This window comes from Emydura macquarii, unplaced genomic scaffold, assembly GCF_026122565.2.
Source record: "Emydura macquarii macquarii isolate MOO-44397 ecotype Brisbane River unplaced genomic scaffold, CSIRO-AGI_Emac_v2 contig_1254, whole genome shotgun sequence".
Classification (NCBI taxonomy): Eukaryota; Metazoa; Chordata; order Testudines; family Chelidae; genus Emydura; species Emydura macquarii.
In genome coordinates, this window is record NW_027131391.1 from 795,281 (window position 1) to 816,724 (window position 21,444).

The following is a 21,444-nucleotide window of genomic DNA, read 5'->3' on the forward strand; positions in this document are numbered from 1 at the left end:
TTGATGTACTGGCTACCTGGCTATCTGCTATTAATGTTCATGGCATTTATGTGCATATAAATCAATGATATTAATTTCCTTTATTTTTAATGTATGTATGAATTTGTGAGTGATCCAGTGTTGAAAACTTGCCATCCATCTGCTCCCAAGGTAGGGAAAGGGGTTTCTGCTGCTATCAGTTAACGTCCTTGGATTCTGTCTCTTGTTTTGCAGTGATGAGGCCATGAGGATGGCCAGTATAGCCCACAATAAATCCAGCAAAGAAATGGAGAGTCACGTTTTTCTGAAGGCCAAAACTCGGGTAAGGCGCTTTCATGTATTTCCAAGAGTGTCTGTCTTGGTGTGTGGGGAGTAGATAAACCAGGTTCCCAAATGAAACTATGTCTAGCAACATCTGGCCAGGGCATAAACTAAGTTAAATGTATACAGAAGCATTTAATGCTGAGAGAAACCAAAGTGCTTTGCACACTATACATAAAATAGTGAGACGTGAAATGTTTGGCAAAGACAGTATGGTGAATTTCTATTATCACGAAAGACGCAACAGGCTCTCTAATGACCATGCAGAACACAGGAATGTGCTTTATAAGATCTCATCTAAAAGACCCACGTGCAGTTAACTCACTTTATCTACAGTTTAGCGTGATTTTTGCTGATCAGGAGAGCCCATGGTAGCCAAAAAGAGGTTGTGCAGGGCCATGACTGAAGGGAATTGGTGAGGGCTGTGTGGCAGTTTGGTTATCATCTTATTGCGCAACTTCAGGCTCTAGGTCAGTGGTGCCCAAGCTTTTTCAGTAGTGTCTCTCCTCCCCCACACCCCCTCTTAGTAGGAATGGAATCTGTCTTTCCCTTCCCCCCATTACTGCACAGCCATGACTTCCTAGCAGCTGAGCTGGGGATGGGGGCAGAGAGGGATGAGGGCAGAGCTGGGTTGGGGGTGGAGCTGGGCCTGGATGCTGAACAGGTCTGAGGGTGGAGCTGGTCAGGGGGCAGGTGGGGCTGGATGCATAGTGCTCCCTCCCACCTCCACACGTGCCAACCCCTCCAACTGTTCTTGTGCACTCCCCAAGGGGAAGCACCCACAGTTGGGAAACCCCTGCTATAGATAGTGCCTATTGTATTAAACTAATTAAGACTAATGTAAGTCTTAAGAGAAATCTTTAGAGATCTTTATTATGCTAAGTGCAAATGCTACAAGATGTTAGTTATTCTTGCATTGCAGAAAACTTTACTTTTGAATGTTTTTTCTTTGTTTCAGTTGCTGGTCTTCGCACTTGCAAAAGGCTGCAGTATTTGATAAATCAGCCTTAGATAGTCTCTAAACTTCCTTCTTCCTTAAAGCCAGGTGATAAGGAATTGTAATGTATGGCTGTCTGAGTGGGCTCAGTTGCTGAGGATCTCCATCACACAAACACTACTACAATTGGCATCCTTGTTGACAGTGATCCTTCTATCCACTTTAAAGTTTATTAGCAAAGCGATGGGAGGAAAACTACTTGCACTTCTATTATCTATGTTATACCTGTTCTGTTGATAAATTGGGGGCATTAGTCTTTAGGGCTCTCAATTTATCACCTTTTAAAAGTACTGCATCTGCTTAAAAATAATTTTTAAAAAATGCGAAGTGACATCACTCAAGCCTGGCTTTAAATAATAGCTACATAATTCAGACATAAAGAGCTAGAAGATAGTAAGAAATAAGGGCTTGTCTATGGTTGGAATGCTACAGCATTGCATCTGCATCACTGTAGTACTTCAGTGTAAGCATTCACTACAGCGACAGGAGGTATTCTCCCATCAGCATATTTAATCCACCACCATCAGAAGTGGTAGGTAGGTCGATGGAAGAATTCTACACTGGAGGTTAAGTTGGCTAATTACCTCACTCAGGAGTGTGGATTTTTCACATCCCAAGTGATGTAGCTGGTTTGACTGAACTTTTGAGTGTAGATCTGGCCTAAAAGGCTTTGGGCTGGCCTACGCTGAAAACTTATATTGGCATAGCTATGTCTCTTAGATGTGAAAAACCTGCCCCCCCTCCCTCTCCCCCGCCCCTCCGAGAGAGAGCTGTGCCAGCCTAACCACCTGGTGAAGACAGCCCTAGGTTCTTCCATCCACCTAGGTACCGCTTCTTGGAGACGTGAATTAATTACAGCAATGAGAAAACCCCTCCCGTTGCTGTAGTGAGTGCTTACATGTAAAATGCTACAGATGCAGTTGTGTAGCATTTCAAATGTAGACATAGCTGTTACTAGTGTATAAACATATGTACAGTACTACTAGTATGTGACTGCATTGGCAATTGTCTGCCTCTTCTACGCAGCTTTTGTTGTTTCTCCTCCTGCCCTGCACAATTAAACACAATGATCTTTTTATTAGAAACATGCCCTGCCCATTTCAGTTCCTGAGCAGATCATGGTCTGCAAATGAGCTGCTATAAAAAGCTTACCAGCCCTGTAGGAAGAGGGGACCCCTCTGTTGCACTGAGGGAATGGCAATGTGAGGAAGGGAAACAGTGAGTCATGGAGTGCATTGCTTCCCCATTCAGTGCTAAGCTGCTTCTTGTTTTCAACTTTAGGAGGAATATCTTTCTCTTGTGGCCAGACTTATTCTCCACTTTCGAGATATTCGTAAGTAATTCTCATGTTTATTTGTTATAGTGATAGGAGTGATCGCAAAGATTAAAGCATAGCTTTTTGGGTGGCTTGAATCTGCCAGTTCTGCCTGGCATTCTCCGTGACTTGCTCTAGTTGTTTCTGTTGTGGAATATATTCCCAGCTCCTGAATGTGTAATCTTGTTTAAAATGTCTATCTAGAACCGAAGAACATACTAAAAAGTTCTTGAAATCTCCACTTTTCATCTCCCCAAATGTCTTCTCTGTGGTCATTTTGCCGCTCCATTTCTATCACCACCAGAATGCTGTGAAGTGGCTGAGCTACATTTATTTGCTCTACTTCGATGTAAAAATGAAATAAAAAGCATTCAGCTATATAATATTACAGTAACATTTCTCCTCACCCTAACTCAGGATTCCATGAAATCTGCCCTTCTTTTAGTTTTATTCCTTCTGAAAGAAGTCTTTGGAATGCAACAAACTCTCTCAAAGTGCTGATGAATCTTCCTAGGTGTGGAACTGCTGGAGAAAGCTACCTGTCAGACACTGCACCAGGAGCTGCCTCAGATGCGTGTCCTATTCTGTAGAAAATTTCACCTATATTTAGTACACAAAGCAGGCATTAATCTTGAAGCCTGAGAGTAAAATCTAGTTTGCAGAGCTCTTACATTGGCAGAACCATGTGGGATGTTGGTAGCAATGATCTGACATTGCAGAGCATGTCTGCAGGAGCAGCACTCCATAGCCAGTTGGGATGCTAAGTCCCTGATTAGGAAGTAACCTAGGAGCTCTCATGCTCTGTGGCTGGCTGCCTAGGGTAGGGAATCTGGGTAAAATATTTGGAGGCATGTAGGTAACTGATAGGAAGCAATTTTTTGTACTATTAATGCATTGGTTATTGGGCATAACAGTTTAAATTGCCATGTATTTATAGTCAACTGTTCAACACAATGTAGCAAAATGTATAACTTGTGTATATATTCACTCTTATTTTCTAGACACTAAGAAATCTCAGGCCTCAGTCAGTGGTAAGAACATTTTTTCAGTCTAAATGAAAATTGTCAGTATTTCTGGTGGCATATGAAGCAGGGAGGGATTAGGGCAACTTAAACTCTTAATAAATTATACTATGGTGAAGAGGAAAGTTTTTAGTGAGCCTCCTGGACTCACATATAGGTGTTGCGTGGGACACTATTTTGATTTCATCCCTGTACTGTCTGTTGTTGCCAATCATCATTAAATCTATTCAGCAAATGCCAGTGTTGTGAATTGGCTTCTCCAGCAGGAAGTAGCTGAGTTCATCCTTGCTTACCTTCTTGCAGTCTTCACTGGTGTGTGAGCTTGATACCTGTTCTGCGTTACAAGTCTGTGGAATGGTCCTGTCAGCAGGAACTGTGCCCGAAAGAATCTCCTCTATAACTATGTTAAGCCCCCTATAAGAGAGTATATGGTGAGACACCAACTGTCTGTTGCACATCTCTTCCCAGTATAGATTAAAGATGTGGTGCACAATATATATTAATGCCAGGATTCTGGGGTGCTCTAAAATTATGTTCTTTGATATGTGCCCTCCTCCATAAGGGTCTAGATCAAAGAGAACATATTACACACTTGATTAACAACAGTAATATTGTTCCTGAAACATTTGTAATGCACCCTCCTTCAGAAGTCTGCTTGCTGTTACTTTTCTGTAGCCCCAAACCCAAACTTATCACCCTCTCTGACTGAGGAGTGCTGAACGTGGGTATCTGACGAGTGTGTGGATAAACTTCAATGGGCAGTCTAGAGGAACTGCATTGCAAGGTACTTCTCAGGCTGAACTCATGGTCTCCTGAGCACTCCCACTCCTTAACCTGGAGTGGAAGGGAACTAATTTGGATCCATCACATCAGTGTGCTCTTACTTCCTGGAGTTACAGGTCATGTGTCCCATGTGGTAGCATAGAGCTCTGCTGACAGCATGCTGAGCCTGCCATGTCTTGCCTGTACCTGTATATCCTTTTAGAGTAGGGGTGACCAATGACTTCCCTCTCGTTAATATATATTTAGCATTTATTTTGTGCTTTGTGAATTTAAAGCACTTCACAAATATCTAAATAATCCTCACACTGTTTGTCCCCATTTTACAGATGGAAAAATGGAGACAGATTTACCTAAAGCCACTGACTGAGTCAGTGGCAGAATTGTGAGAGTAGAACTCGAGTAGAACATTTAGTCCTATGCTGAGTCTAGTAGGCTAAAACTTCCTTGTGGCTTCACAGCATGGAGAACTAATTTAGCCGACAAGTCCACATCTTGTTCTGTTAGTAATGATGTTGTATTCACAGATTCTATGAATGCACTGCAGAACCTAACAGGTGGCCCTCCAGCAGGAACAGCTGGAATGGGCATGGCTTCACGAGCTCAAGGAGCACCAATGGGTGGGATGAGTGGACTTGGGCCAATGGGGCAGCAGATGAGCCTCCCAGGGCAGCAGCCTCCTGGGACCTCTGGGATGGCCCCTCATGGTATGTCTGGTGTGTCTGCAGCAACTCAACAGAGTAAGTATTCAATATGTGCCTATCCACTGGAAGCCTAAAATGATTTAATTTCAGTGAAATACATCTCACCCCTTGTCACTGATCTGAGAAAAACAGATTTAAATGAGGTGGGGAAAGGGGTAGACCTCCATCGTTACCATAAATATCCTATCTATAGCTGTATGCACTGTTATAGCTGTGTTGGTTGAAGGATATTAGAGGGATGAGATAATATGTATTTTATTGGACCAACAGAAGTTGGTCCAATAAAAGATATTACCTCACCCACTTTGTCTATACTTAACATTTGTGACTTTCCACTTGATGCTTGGGTGTGGACTCATTTGCAATTGCATTTGAGACTGAGGTTGAATATTCTGATCAAGAGTTTGGATCTGACTAGTAGATTCCTTCCCCTCAAAATATTTTAGTTCTTGGACATTCTTAGTGTTTTGTTTCCACCTGCTTTACTTTATAACACCTCATTGTGGCCTCCATCATTCCAGCTGATGGCCACTAGGTGTGAGGCTCCCTTCAGAGCCCATTAGGACAGCTCCTCCTTTGACTAAAGATTTCTTTGTGGAACAATGTGAGACCTTTTCTTTCTGTTCCTGTTGGGGTATGAATGAGCCCGCCCACCCTCCTCCTCCTGCAGTTCTTAAGCTATTTAATTAGATTGCAGAGTCAGCCAAAGAGTGAGGCTTGGATGTCATAGTAATGAGAAATTCTGTGATAATACGAACAACACATGTTGTTGAAATGAGTATAATCTATATCTGGAAATGGGAGGTTATAATGGGTTAATGTGCTAGCTGTTATGCAGTTGCTCCTAGCACAAATGTGTGCTATCAAAGACACCAAGGTGTCTGAAGTCTCCTGTAAAAGGAGTTGAGTTGAGATCACCAGTCTTGTCTGTTGGACCAGCTGGCTACACTTCAGTCGTGCTGTACACACACACTCTGACTTTCAGCCCAGCTCCAACTGCAACAAATGGCGCAGCAGCAGCAGCAGCAACAGCAGCAATTTCAGCAGCAACAGGTGGCCTTGCAGCAGCAGCAGCAACAACAGTTCCAGGCACAGCAGTCCGCCATGCAGCAACAGTTCCAGGTCCAACAGCAGCAGGCGGCGGCAGCAGCAGCTGCACAACAGCAGCAGCAACATCAGCAACTGCAAGCAGCCCAGCAGCAGCACATCCTGAAAATGCAGATGCAGCAGCAGCAACAAAACCAGCAACAGGTAATGAGCAGCGAAGCAGTCACAAAGGCATTGCTGGCAGTCTGCTGTCAGCCCCTTGTCAGATGGAATCATTCCAGAGCTCTGGCTTACATAGCAAAGTGAAGAGCCAGCTCTCCACACTGAGATTAACATACTTCTGCTTCTGGGCAAGGCATCAGCTTGTACTGGCAGAGTTCATTGGCAGCAACGTGTCCTATCCTAGAGAAAAAGGATCAGCTTTCATCTCTTGATCAGTCTGGTCTTTCAGTGTGAGGCCTGGCGCTCTGCGCCCGGCTCACATACAGCTGGATGGCTGTTTGAGTAGAATAATAGAATGTGTTGCGGTCAAGTGTAACGGGTGAGAGATGGGTGAGCATCATCCTCTCAGCGTGCGTTTTTAGATCACTTTATATGAAGAAACTAAACTTGAGTTTTGATTTTGCGTATAAGGTATAATTAGCATAAATAGGGGGAAATTAAGCAAATATCACTGGCCTATTTGGATTAGCAAAATAAGCCAGATGAAGGGCTTATCACCAAACCAATATGCTTAATTGACATGGAAGCCAATTGTTGGTTCCAATTGGCAAGTGCCAGTCTAAGTAGGCCAAAGTTCTACCCAACCAGCAACACCAAGCATTGGCTCGACTAAGGTCCAAACTAGATAAAAGATAGAGTCAAACGGCCCAGGAGTGTGGTGTGTTCGGATGTAATCAGCACAGCAGAGGCTGATAGCCAGCACATCCCCCTTCTCGACCCCTTGACTTCTGGACTTCGCCCGGAAGAGAAACCGCTTGAAGCAAAGCAGAACAGAATCAAAGACTGATTGAGACAGAATCAAAGACTGATTGAGACAGAATCAAAGACTGAGTCAGTATATTGCGATTGAGTACGGTGATTAGGTATTAGGCCTAGTAGGAGTGGCCTTCCTGACCAAACGGCTCTTTGCCGAGCAGCGTAGCCATTCGTGGAAGTAGGGAACCTCTGATACTTTTAGACAAGTAACAGAAGATTAGGTTAAGATTGCTTCAAGGGGAAAAGTCTTTCGCTCAGAGACTAGGTGAGACTGAAACGTCCTGAGGACACAGTTAAGGGTTACCGTGAGGCTGGGGCTATGTGCAGGAAGCAGGCATAGCAGGCCTAAGGCACGAGAAGTATAGTTAGGGACTGTTACTGGTCGCTGTTGATCACTGCAAGTGAGATAACAGAGGACCAGCTATTGTAGCGGTCTCGCTTGGAGCCACGATTGGGGTATTGAGGTATTATTGGGGGACTTGCGACAGTTTAGGCACGCATTCCTATTGCTTACATCCTGAATTGCTCAGGATTTCTTTTCCTTTCTATCTCTTATATCTTCATCGGAATTGTGAATTAAATAAAGACTCGGATTGTAACAGGGTCATTGAGTATTGGTACTGATTGAAGGGCTGGAAACCGTTGGTCACTGTAACACTGTCAGGACCACGGCGAACTGAGCGAGGGGAGTCGGTCACACTACACAGGACTCCCCCTTCATTAGGTAGTCCTCTCTGCACAGCAACTCGGGGGCCCTTCGTTTAACATCCCAATAACACCCGAGGCCATTGCCCATGACACATAGCAAGAAAGAAGCTAAGAATTTTGTCCTGTTCTTATTTGAGTCTGTGTCAAGATGATGATTGTTTGCTTCTGAGAAGTTCAGGAGTGTAGGAGAGGATTGGAGTGGAGGACATCCGTCTTCCCTCCAGTTTCCTCTAGAAATAGTAGCTGTTTTGTCTCAGTTGTGTGAATTCCTCATTGTCGTTTTAAAAAAAAAATGCAGTACTAAAATATGAGATGTCCAAAGCTGATGATGCAAATAGAAGAGGCTTATGCTGTTTTGTTCTTATGGGGCAGGAGGTAAATGGTAATGCTGACATTAGCTAGATGACAGTTTGGAGAAGTGTGTGTTGTGATCTTTTATGTGGGAGAAGCTGGAGGGCTGGTTCCCTTCACCATAAAACTGTCTCCTAGTGGTATCAGGTGACTTTGTGCTCATCTGGAAAGAGAAATTAGAATATAAATTGCCTGCAGGTGAGTTGTTTGAAGCCTGAGGCTGCCTCAAAGGGTTAGGTTTTTCATCTGGGTTAAATGCTTTAACGTAATATGATGAGTTAGTATGCTGCCTGCCATTGGCTTACCTCCTAAAACTAAAGACACTGTTGCATTGCTGGAAACTTTAGCACCCTGGCTTTTCCTGTTTTAGATTCAGCAGCAGCAGCAGCATCAACTACAGCGAATTGCTCAAATGCAGTTACAGCAGCAGGCAGCTCAGGCTATGCAGGTGCAGCAGCAGCAGCAGCAGCAACAACAACAACAAATACCACAGCAACAGATACAGCAGCAGCAGCCTCAGCAAGTCATGCAACAGCAGATGCAACAGATACAGCAGCAACAGCAGCAGGTAGTTCAGGCCCAACAATCTCAGCTTCCACCGCAGTCTCAGCCCCAGCCCATGGTCTCTCAAGCACAGGCAATCTCTGGACAGATCTCTAGTCAGGTCATGCCTTTGACACCACAGCAGATAAAAGCCATGCAGGTAAGTGTGCTAAAGATACCAAACAAATGGTTATGTACTTTGTCAGCCTGTAGGGAAATAGAAAGCCCTCACTGATAAATAAGCCTTGTTAGTGCTAATAGCAGAGATGTGAAATAGTGCAATGTGTTAAGCCAACTGTTAACTTAGTGCATGCATAACAATGCTAACCACTAACTTGTATTGCTTTATTGCTTGCCAGCACAGCATAGTTCTTTGGTAAAATCCCAAGGTTTTGTAGTTCGTCTATGAAACTGTTTGGTATGCTGGACAGAGAAGCTAGTATTTGAAATTCAGTTCCTTTGTTGCTATTGGAGGACAAAGAGATGAGTGAGATCTCATTTTATATAGATATAACATTAAATTCTGATGAATGCTGATTCTGCTAGAACATGAGCAAACTATTTGAATGCCCTAGTACGTAACTATTGGGGTACATGTCGGCTCCCCCACACTACTGCAGTGTGAGACCCCATTGGCATTGCTTCTGCCACTACATTTAAAGGGGTTAGAACAGGGGTCCCCAAACTCTTTTGGTCCACACGCTCCCCAGCCTGGTCTGCGTCAGCCAGAGGCTGCAGCTGGGGACCACATCTGGGTGGCACTCCCTCCCCGCCCCACCTGGGGTCTGGTGCAGGCCCTGCTGCACCCCCCTGAACATTCCTCATGCCCCACAGTTTGGGGACTATTGGGTTAGAACCTCAGCGGTTGAGGGAGGTGCAACAATGATAGCCAAATCTGTCCCTGATGACTGTAGTATTATGGTTGATCTTGCCAAGGATGATTGTTACTTGATACAACTTCTCTTAAAATAACAGTTGATAGGCTGAAGACAGAATGATTTTTGGACTTCAGTCTGAATCAGTTCATGCTGTTAATGGTGCAGCTTTTCCTATTGTTGAGTTACTGTTTAGTGCTGTGGAAACTGACCTCGTGAAGGCTTAGTAAGAGTGCTGTGCAGTACTAAGCAGGAGATCAAGTTTTAACCTCAAGCCCTACTCTACTTGATTCTTGGCCTTACTGAAGGTGGGGGCTTGGCACCAGTGCTGAAAGGATGTTCAGTAGTCACTCCTGGCAGCTCGTTTAGGAATACCCTACGTACGTGTCACCCATGCAACAGTTACAGAGCAATGCACACTTCTGAACAGATATCGCATGCAGGCATTCAATATTGCGTACTTGAGTGAAATTATTAGCAAAGCTAATTATGTTTGCCATGAAGTCCAACTGGCAATTGAATTACCTATAGAATGCCAGACTAGGGACGATGCCACAGAGAAAAGTCAATAACGTGTAGCATTGGAGAGGTTTATTCTAAGCCAGTTGTTCGTGTTCATAGTGAGTCTCACACTAATCCAGTGGAAATGCATAGCTGACTGTCTTGTTTGCTCATAACTGAAGGATTTGATCTAATACTGTGGAAAGGTGACATCCACCATAACCAGTTGCATGTGCTTACCCCTTCTTTCTTTTAATACCCAAGGTAAGAGCTCAACTGGTGCAGCAGCAGCAGCAGCAGGCAGCGGCAGTAGTCCAAGCAGCTCAGGCTGCTCAGATGGGAGCTTCAGGGCAGGTAAGGGCCCATGGAGCCAGTATCGCTAGTGCAGGCCTGTAGCAAGTGCATGCGAAAATTGAGCATGAAGATGGATTTTTGGTGGCTTTCTGAAGAGGGGTCTGGCATCAGTTACCTTTATGAAGGAGGTATGGGCTATTATGCACTGTTTCCCTTTTGCTGTGAGTCGGAGGGAGGATTTTGTTGATACCCTCTTTGTGCATGCCTGTCCCTAGTAGGTCAGATACTGTTGCCTGGAGTGATATAGCAGCGCACATTAAGACTGTCGACTGTAATCATGCAATAGGTCTAACTGTTGGTTCCTGGAATGTTTCACCTCTATTTCCATAACACTTTCTTATAAGACTGCCTTGTCTTATGAACGTCTCTTTCTACTATGAACTGGTGCCTGCTGATCCATGCTCCGATGTGATCTCCCTTCCATCTCCCAAACACAAAAGTAATAGTGGAGATACTAATATGTTCCCCCCACTTTTCTCTGTTCCATCATTTCCTCTCCCCTCTCATTCTGAGTGAAATAGACAGAGTTCTCTTTCTGAATGTGAACTCTCAAGATAAATGGCCCATGTAAATGAGTTGCATATGAAGTGCTGGATGAAGGTTGTTGTACACCGCACAGCTACATTTCCTTAAGCTGCAATAAACACTCTAGCCTCAGTGACTGTGTTCCTCTGTGTGCCTAGCACTAAGGCTAGATGGGGAAGACTCCTTGGACTTGAGTTGAACCATACTTCCCACCCTCCTCAAAGCTCTCATGTAATGCTTAGTGCTTTTCATTGATAGTGTTTTACTAACATGGGGAAGTGTAATTATCGACATTTTTCTGATGGAGAAATTGAGGCATATAGGGAAAGTGACTTGGAATCCAGTTCTCCTGACTCCCTGTCCACTGGATCATGCTGCCATCAGTTGAAACGTAATGGGCTGGGCATCCTACACCCCTTCAGTGTTTAAAGTTTGTGTACAGGGTGAGTTGTAATGATTAGTGGTTATTCCCACCTGCATCCCTCAGGTTCTGTACTAGGAATAGTGGCCTAAGATAACCCAAAGCCACTTTTATTGATGCTGAAGTTTTGCTAGGCCATTACATTCTGTTTCTATACTGGGCCCTTTTATATTTCTTACATTATGTTGACACCAGATGAAAGATGAGCGGTGGTAAGTACAACTGGAACAGCACTGGCAATGACACAGAACCCATTCACTACTGTTTAAATATCTGCTTTTAAAACTGTTCTATTTGTGTTTTGTTTTGTGAATAATCTTCAGGTGGGAGCTACAGGGAGTTAGGGTGGCTTGCAGGACGGCTGTCTTGTCACTAATTTAGTGTTGCTGTCCAGCAAATGGGCTGTATTCATATGGGTGCAACCTAATTCCTGCCCCGTTAAGTGAATTCCCCATACAGGTGGCTTAATACCACAGTGCATCTGGAACACTTCTGGTGGTGATGGTTGACAGCTGGTTTTGCATCCCAGCTTCGTTGCTATACAGGATAAACTACAACTCTGTATGTCACAAATTAGGGCTGCTGAAAGCTTTCTGAACTCCACTGGCAGGCTTATTCACTAAACTCATGTATGTCCATACTGATACAGTTTAAATCAATTACAATTCGGTTAATTCTCTTCTGTCCAATAACTAAACATGTTTCTTATATTTTTTGTAATATCTTGTATAGTAAAATGTTTAGTTTTGAGATTATAGTAGAATATTTCAATACAGTCCTGGATATCAGAGCATTGACTGGATTTTCTTTGATTTATAACTAGCAGCTTCTTTTGGAGAGTAAATTTTTCCTCCTATTATTTTTATTTCATTAACAATACTTCCTTAAAATTTTCTATAAAAGCTCCTTTGAATTCTAGATTCTATTCTGAGGAAGTCTTATTATAAGCATACTGTATCATAACACTTGCCTCATTATATATGAGCTTTATGTTCTGTGGTTGTCAAATGGTCTGGGAGTCTGGATCAGTGCTGCTATTATTATTTATTTGTATTATAGCACCTAGGAGCACCAGTATGTTTGTGTCCTTTTCATTTAAGTCTTTGTTCAGTGTCTTTGGGTACAACTAAAGCCATTTCTAAATCTTAACATGGATGAAGTGTGGAAACAAGAATTTGGCTCTTCTCTGAAGTTGTCATAGTGATTTTGTTCAGACAGGAGCATTCTGCTGCTTCTGTACTAACCCTTTATCAGACTGTATCTGTGCCCATAGATTGAGCAGATTAATGAAGTAAGCAATGTCCTAGTGACCAGAGCCTACTTGAAGGGCCATACGATCACTCTGGACATGAAGACAAATGATGACCTGAATTTTAAACTTAAGTTTAAGACACTCTGTTCTGCTTTGACATATTCCAGCTGCACAGAATAGAGATTTGTTTGTTGCTCTTTGAAAACAAGGAGCTGGCCTGATAATCCCAACATGATGCTTGCTTGGATATTTGGGGAATTCTGAATCCTCAAACCAAGGAGTCAGACTTCATCTGGAGCAAATCTGTGGGGATTTTATAAGATTCAAATTCTTATATCCAGACTGACTGATGCTATCAAATCATGGGGTTTATATCTTAAATGGGAAGAATCCTTTCGTCTTTCCCCTTGCCTTCCTCTCTTAGGAAGGATTCCCTCCCTTCCCCCAAAGATAATTTGTCCTGATTTTCATGGTGAGGGTATCTCAAATATAGTTTGTTTTGCCTCCAGTATAAATCTTTCTCCAGAAGCCCCAAAGCACTGTCATTGGAGCAGCAGCATCATAGAGGCCTTCCGTTTTTACACAATAGGTCTTGTAAATGTGGTGCTGATGTCCTGTATTGACTTTCATAAAGCAACAGCAGTCTCTTGAACCTCTTTCCTTCACCCACATACTAAAGGGGTAGGGTCCCTTATGTACCAGTGGAGCTATTGTAATGAACTTCTTGAACACCTGGAAAGGTGGCAAAGGGCGAATTCCTTAGTCAAAGATCAGGGAATTGGTCTAATTCTAACATCACATTCCCTTCCTCTCCAACAGCATGTGCTTTAAAAAACCAAACGAAACCAAAACAAACCACTGAACAGCTGTAAACCTTTGAATCAGAGTTTGTCCTGTTGTTGCTTCATGGTTAGCCAGACTCCTTAACAGTGAATCTGCATCTAATTTCCTTGACTCTGGAGGAGAGATTTAATGTGCTCACTTTGGTGGTGTAAGCATGAGAAACAGGATTAAGATGGTACATGCGGTTTCGCATGGCATCCATGGGTTTTCACATACTTTACTGGACCCTTGTGTGCGCACATGTTGGTCCATGCGGTGGGTGGACTGGGCTTGGAGGGGTATGTATTCTGCCAGCATTTTCCTTTTCGTTAGGATTGTGTTGCTCCACCAGCCCTCATGTTGATACGGTAGCTCTTCACTGCACTCTGTAGCATCCACCTGTGCTTTGTGCCAATGCTGGATTGTTTTACTTGTGATGGCTGTTGCATGCTGTGTTTGTTCATGTGCATGTGTGTGGTGTCTGAAGTTCTCCCATTTGTTTACCTTCTGAAATCCTGTTTCTGACCATCCCTCACTGCCCAGATGGAAAGAGACCTCATTGCTCTGATGTTGTGAACTAACAGCTTTATTGAATTTGATGCAGTTTTTTCTTTATCAGTTTTTGCTTTCCTTTCTCAGTCTTGCTGTGTTGTAATTTAATTTTATTTATTTTAACAAGTGTAAGCACATGCATTCTCTGACTCTCTAGAGACACATTGCTGGCTGCTTCAATCCATTGACACAGAACACTAAGCAAGAATGCCCACAATCATTCAAACTAAAGGAGACTTATTTCACACCTGGACTAGTTAAGTCCTGCTATCACAGTTAGTAGTATACAGATCAGGGAAAAGGGACTTGGAGCTCTCTGTCACAGAAGCGCCAAGCAATGAAAAGGAGCTCTTCCTCACTGATATGCATACATGTGCCAAAATTCCCTGAATCCCAGTAGCAGAATGTGCCACAAAATGCTAAATTTTCACTTGTATCAGACTTCTGATCCATAGCACATTGTGTAATTACAGCATTTTAAGCAATTATAAAACTATGCAGGTGTATATGATTAAATGTCCGGTTTCTAAATCCAGCCGCCTGCAAGGAGATTTCTGGTACCAGGAGAAACTCACCCTTAAGACTATTTCTAAAAATAAATCCATTCTAGCACTGACCTTTGAGATCTGTCCTAAGCAGTGTTTATATTCCAAGGGATTCTTCTGAGTCCTTGTAACTTGGAAACCAAGTAAAGGGATGAACATACCTGAAGGCCGGTTACTTTATTGAAGTTAGTGGCCCTGAGAAAGAACTTTAGGGCTTTTTATTTGGCAGAGGGGATGGGTGTTCACCCAAGGGGACTCAAACTTTAGTTTTGACTATATTTTTGACCCATTCTGGGAATGGAAGGCAGGAGGAGGGAGTATTTTATCTAAACCTTAGAAGTCCTTTCTGTTGGAATGATGGACGTCTCTTCTTTGGAGTCATTATACTGCCATGGGTTAGTTTGTTCTGAAGTCTTGCTCACTAAATCACAGACTTCATTGGAGGAGTCTTAGTAGTTACTGTTGAAATGTCCATCAGTTCCATTAATGTGGAAAGATGCAATGTGTGAATATTGTTATGGGTTTCAAATCCTCAGATGAATCCATAATATGGTAGAGGACATCAGAAACAAAGACTTATGACAATATATGAGCGAAGAAGCTTGTATAAAGCATTCTTGATGGAAGTCTTAAAGCCCTTATTTCCAATATTCAGTTAGAAATTCAAGATGTCAGGCAAAATTTGGGAAACCCCTTCAACCAAATTATACTTCTATATAATTGGCATTTCCCATATACTTGTATCTAGATATCACCCTACATAATATTTAGGGTTCACTAGATGCCCTCTAGAAATGGAAGATATAGGGTATATGAAGCAGGGGGTTTGATCCATAAACTAGCTTATTAGGCTCATCTCTGGAGAAAAGTTCACTGGAGTCCCATCCTGGAGGTTGCATGTGCTTCTCATCCTGCCAGTGCACTGCATTTCTTGTTTTGCGATTACTTTTGTCTGTTGTCCCTCTGTCCTCAAAGATGATCACCGCAGCTATGGCCAGAGGTGGGATGCAAATAAGACCACGGTTCCCGCCTACCACCGCTGTATCTGCCACGCCTCCAAGCTCCATTCCTTTGGGCGGACAGCAAATGCCACAGGTATTTACTGAGTTGAAGCACATTGTGTCAGGGATTGTACAAGGCGTTCAGTACTTGGGTTATATTTTAGTGCTCCTCAAACTAAAAGAAATTCACTTTTATCTTCATCAAAATATTACTTGTAGATATTTGCTCTTAGCCACTTGTACTGTTGGGCTTTTTTTGAGCAGTCTGTCCCAAGTGTACCCTTCTCCCTTTAAATGGAAACTTTTTGTGAGCTTGAGATATTGAATAAAGCTTTGCAAAAGTGACACAGTTCACATTTTAATGTTTAAAACTTTTCCATGTTCATATATGGATCAGGTCTCAAATTAATCAAATTTATTGGTCTCTGCTTAATCTTTGCACATATCACAAAACCACTGCATGGCTTGTCTTTGCTCAAGAGAGTCCCCAGGACTGGTATAGTGCAAGGCATTAAGGCATTGGCTGAGTTGTGTTGGGAAGCTTGCATGACACCTCCCCATACTATGCATTGCTCTGGCTAGTGTTAGTGCCTCTTTCATGAGCAATAAACATGCTAATTTCAGTTTCAATTGATGATTAGGATATGGTGCAGGAAACATGTAGCTAATTGAAATAATCCTGAACTAAAGAAAAAAGTTACTTCTTTAAATTCCTAGTAAAGATGCAAGTTGCAAACAATCTTTGAATAAAATAAAACATGATCCTGTGGCAAACAGCATGTGATTATGCCCTCAAATTACACTTCTAGATTTCTGCTGCACTTCCTACCCCTCTTTCCTACAGGTAGTTGCCCATGTTCTGCCTATCCTTTCAAAGATATGAAGCAGGAATCCACATAACAGCACTTTGTCTGTTGACCTGCCTCAGAAAAATATATCTACACAGGCTGGCAGGACCCCATCCAGTTGTTTTCGGGAAATTTTAGATCAGAATATGCTAGAGGTTATGGGTCTATTACAGGAGTGGGTGGGTGAGGTTCTGTGGCCTGCAATGTGGAGGAGGTCAGACTAGATGATCATGATGGCCCCTTCTGACCTTAACATCTGAGTCTATTAAACCTGCCATAAAAGAACAGGACCAGCACTATCCTTTCTCGCATGTTTCACTAGTGCAGTATATGTCATCTCAAGAACAAGAAGGGGGAAAAACTAGAAGGAAGCAGAAAAGGCGTTTGGTGCTCATTTGCTCAAGAGCATTGTCACAATAGCAAAGTCCTACCTCAGCTCTATGAATTAGTTATGAAACCATATACTACTGTTCCTCAGTGCTGAGCCCTGTGCGAATCTCTTGATTTAAAGCTATCTCATGCAGTGACACTGAAGCAGAGATCAACTCTTCTTACTGCTCATCTAGTGCTTGATAGGCTTTGCATGTACAAAGACAGACTCCATGGGCCTCATGAGCTGCACGTCTTATGTTCACATTGTCACCTTCACAGCTGATATCTGCTCAGCAGCTCCAGTTTCCATATTGCTGCTTCCTGTTAACAGGTTACACAAGGGTTCTGTCATCCTCCCAGTGTTGGGTTTTAAGTTTCCTTTGCTAGCAGGCTTTGGAGTTCTGGAGCATCTGATATCCATAAATCCTGAGTCCTTTGCATGGTATACGTATTGCTGCTGAAGTGCAACACTTAGTAGGTACGCTTCATGTTTAAAGTAAGGTGTTGGCTAAGATGGCAGGTGCTGCAGAAAGATGCAGTGACCAGAAATACATCACAGACTCTGGCATGTTTATTCAATGCAATTTTTTTTCTGGTTGCATCTGGAAAGATACTTTAATCCAGCTAATTGTTCTGTAGCTGAAATAAAACACACAGCCGATGTAGCTGCTATTTGAGTCAAAGAAGTATTTCCAGTAGGCTTTGCTACACTAATAGCCCTGAGCCTCTCATCCACACTGAAGCAATGGTGCCCAAACTGCGGGGGCGTGCCCCCTTAGGGAGGGGTTGAGGAATATGCGGCTGCGAGGTGTGGCAGGGCCTGGGCCAGCCCCCATGGAGCTGGGAAGTGAGCACTCCTCCAGCACTGCTCCTGCCCCTAGCTCCTCTCTACTCCCACCCCCAGCCACAGCTCCACTCTGCCCCCTGCTTCATCCCCAGGCCAGCTCTGCCTTCGTTCCTGCTCCACCCTCAGACCTGCTCCATCTCTAGCCCTAGTTCCTCCCCATCCCCAATTCTGCCCCAAGCTCTGCTGTTGAAGAAGCCTTGGCTGTGCAGTAATGGGGGGGCATGGACAGATTCCATTACTGGTAAGAAGGGGCACATTGGAGAGGTTTGGGCACTACTGTGCTAAAGTGAGACCACCACAATGGGGGAGAGAGTCTTAATCTGTCTGTCCAGCTGCCTGTTCTATATATATAGACCTCTTCGTGCTGTTGTGCCAGTGATTGCTAGGAAGCCTGGACTCTTGACATCAAATGCATTAGGTGCAGACTGTAAGTGCCACTTTAATGAGAATGATGTCCTGTAGTGTTGGACAACTGGGGAAATGTAGGCCAGTGGAAAAGGGAAAACATGTACATGTGGCAGTAGCTGGAATGAAAATAGCTCCTGGAAAAGGAAGTAGGATGAATGGACCATCAGTCAGCAGTGATGGGAAGAATGTTTTAAAAATTAAACTGACTTGGCAGGTGTTTGGGTAGCACAGGATCCATGGTGTAAAATTTTGACTACTGTGCTTGGAGTAAAACCAATCCCCAAAAATTCAGTTCAGATTGCAGAAGAATATATAGTTTTTTGTCCCATGGATGCCGGATTTTAGTCTGTACATATTTTAGTCCGATAGGAATGCTATCTTCTTGACCCAATAATTGAAAGATTAATTTGGAGGTAGTGCTAAAGTTAAGAATCTTGGTGTCACATTTGATAACACCTTTTCCAAGAAAGGACCAAATGTGGATGTGGTATAAAAATATTTGTTGTGCAGGCTGTGTCTTCTATTTATCCTACATGACTCAAGAGCAGCATGTATCTGTCACCACAAGGCTTGATGGTCTCTTTGCAGAGTAGCTTCTGGATCTTGCTCAGAGTGCAGCTGCACTACTGATTGCTGGTAGGACTTAGTACTCAACAATTTAATGCAGGGGTTCTCAAACTTTTTTTGCTGGGACCCCCTTTGAAAATATTTTGGGGTGACAACCCACTGCAAAAGTGGTGATGCAAGCCATGTCACCTTTATCGGCATACCCAGGGGCTGACAGCTCGCGACTGCCCCCATAATAACCTCACGACCCACTGAAGGATCACGGCCCCCAGTTTGAGAACTCCTGATTTAGTGGCTATTTGAACTTGCAACCAAATTCAGAACTGAGCTCAGTTTTTTAAAACTTTCATCTAAAAAAAGTTAGGCTTCTAGCCCTTGTGACTGAAGAGCTATGAAGCATGAACTGAATGCTGGTGGGGTCTTCCTAAGTCTAAAACAATAACTAAGAGGGGTGAACTTCCCCATTTGTCTCATTTGCCTTGATTTGTACACTGATTGTAATTTAAATGTCAGATTAAAGAGTTCTTTTCTACTTTAATAATGTTTAGCCAAGTGTTTCTGCTAAAATAAAAGCCAGTGTACTAATCCCAAACTGTCTGCTATATATTCTTTAGTGTCAAAATCCCCAGCTTCCCCTACTGATTTGCTAAGACTCCGTAGCCTTGAGTTCTACAATGCACTTGTGAAATGATGGTACAAAAATCTTGAGCACACTGGAAATCTCCGAATAAAGTAAAGGTGAATTTAATATCAAAGTAATAGAATGGATACTGATCCAACTGCGATTTTGAAAACCTGTTTGTTAAATTTATTTGAAGTTTCTGCAGAATTTTCAGTCTGCCCCACAAAATGGGGCCCGTTGGTGACAAACTTGAATCTGGCTTGCTAGAGGGTACACAGGGCTTTGCTCATTGGCTTAAGCATTAAAAGTATAAGTATTGTAAGGTAATTGCTTGCTGGAGTTTTTCTTTAGGCCAAAAGTGTTCTTGCTACTTGGTGAGATTCCCCTAAAGAACATGGCAGCATGACGTGCTACCCTCTAAGCAACACGAGGTAGCTTGGATTTGCTGGAGTTTCGCTGGGTGCAAGCTTTGTCATGCAAACCTATTGTGGAATTGAGCTGGACTTTACAGAGCTAGTCTGAGTCAGCTGTAAAGATGATATCCTAGAAACCAAGGTCTTGTGTATTAAATTGTATAATGTTATCTTACTCCCTGGGAATAATTCTGTGTAGGAGTCAGAAGATTACAAGTGTCTGAGGTGACCTCTAGTAGGGGAAGATTCCTGGAGCACCAAAGCAGTTGTGGGAAAGGTAGTATGATGACTGAAGCTTTGAATGGTGAGGATGGACTGAAGAGTCAGGTCGCTGCTCAGCACAGGTCTGACCTGCATCTCCTAAAGTACTATACTCTTAGCAGAGGGTTTGCTGCCAAAGAGGAGGCAGAGCTTATTATACAGTGTTATACAGGAGGTCAGACTAGATGATGGCTTTGGAATCTATGAAAATGTCATAACCACACTGAGTGTCAAGCACTGGACTGCAGTCTTCCCAGTTGAATCCAGCAGGGGGTGCAGGCTGATTTTAAAGGAGAGAACATGCTCTGTGTACGCTCATTTCTTGTATGAATGGTTAGCACTATGAAAGGAAACAGGATATAAGCACTAATTCAGTTTGCTATTGTATACTCGGGGGACTGTACAGTGGGTATACAATTTTTTAAAGATAAGGACCCCAGACATTGGACGTGACTGTCTGGTACTGAGCTAGGAGCACTGCAGATGCAGTCTGCTCTGTCCTTTGCTGTTCAACAACTCGCACTATTTGATGTGCTCATAAGGGATGCTTGCCAAGAAGAGAGGACCTGTGCATTGGGGCAGGCTGGGATTTGAAGGAAGGGGAAACCCTAGTGAAATGTCTTTCTTCCTCCTTCAACTGAGCTCTCAGGGCACAAAAGTTGCATAGGAGGCAGAATTATGCCATTTAATTCCAAGCATTGTTCTTCAACTGCTGGGAAGAGGCACTGGCAGATATTCCCCTCCTATGAAAACAGTGAGCACAGCTTCATTGCTTATTTGATTATGGAGAAAAGGGAGGTAGCTCTGCTGCCTCAAAGCATCTGGAAAGAGAAGCATTGAAACCATGTATTAAAGTCATGGATGAGTGGGTGGAAAAGGAATGGTTATTGAAAGTAGACATGAGACCATAACATGTCACATTGCCATGAATGTTAAGCTGTGCCTTAGTGGATGATCAACTAGAATGTCTGTCTGTCAGCTCAGAGAGGCCCTAGATTTCTTTCTAGCTAGATCATTTGGGCTCATTACTTTTTCTTGCCTAGAACCTCAGTCACTTCAGTTTTGCTAGACTTTTCCCTGCTGTTCTTCTGTGCCCTGTGTGCTGCTGAAGGGGGCACTTTACTAAAATCCTACTTATTGGAACAGCACATGCAGGATTATAGTAAACTTCACTTTATTGTTCATTGTAAGCAGTGTAAGAAGTATAAGAGAATGTGAGAGGACAGTCAGTTAGTAAAAGTTTAACTTTCTGTATCTTTAAGTCCTGATGTTCCAGGCCAAGAATACTTTGTGACCCTCTGTGCATATGGTAGATCATGCCATGCTTCCTATGTTTGCCACATTCAGTATGGGCCATGGCAATAGTGGGCTAGCTCTGAGTTAGTGAGAGAAAGGAGCAAATATACAGAGCCCCTGAAATGTTTGGGGCTCGTGGAATTTTTGCGCTCTTTGCTTTCCACATGATGAAAATTGAGTTGGCTGATTATCAGGATCCCATTAGAAGGCTCATGGT

General features: G+C 43.1%; 1 protein-coding gene across 5 annotated transcripts in view; it reads left to right on the forward strand.

Annotated features, from left to right (window-relative positions):
• The window catches only part of MED15 (mediator complex subunit 15), a 35,305-nt gene that overhangs the window by 5,255 nt on the left and 8,606 nt on the right, over window positions 1-21,444 (forward strand). For 3 of the 5 annotated variants that reach the window (XR_010920204.1, XR_010920205.1, XM_067549989.1), the window contains exons 2-9: window positions 214-301; window positions 2,579-2,630; window positions 3,614-3,643; window positions 4,942-5,154; window positions 6,104-6,369; window positions 8,573-8,905; window positions 10,386-10,475; window positions 15,568-15,687. Coding sequence is in view for 3 of the 5 variants with exons in the window: in XM_067549989.1 (XP_067406090.1) it covers window positions 214-301; window positions 2,579-2,630; window positions 3,614-3,643; window positions 4,942-5,154; window positions 6,104-6,369; window positions 8,573-8,905; window positions 10,386-10,475; window positions 15,568-15,687 (1,192 nt within the window). In the remaining 2 variants the exon portion in view is untranslated. Of the gene's footprint in view, window positions 1-213; window positions 302-1,258; window positions 2,631-3,613; window positions 3,644-4,941; window positions 5,155-6,103; window positions 6,370-8,572; window positions 8,906-10,385; window positions 10,476-15,567; window positions 15,688-21,444 lie in introns of those variants that run through there. The other 2 variants (XM_067549991.1, XM_067549990.1) reach the window with 2 other exon arrangements.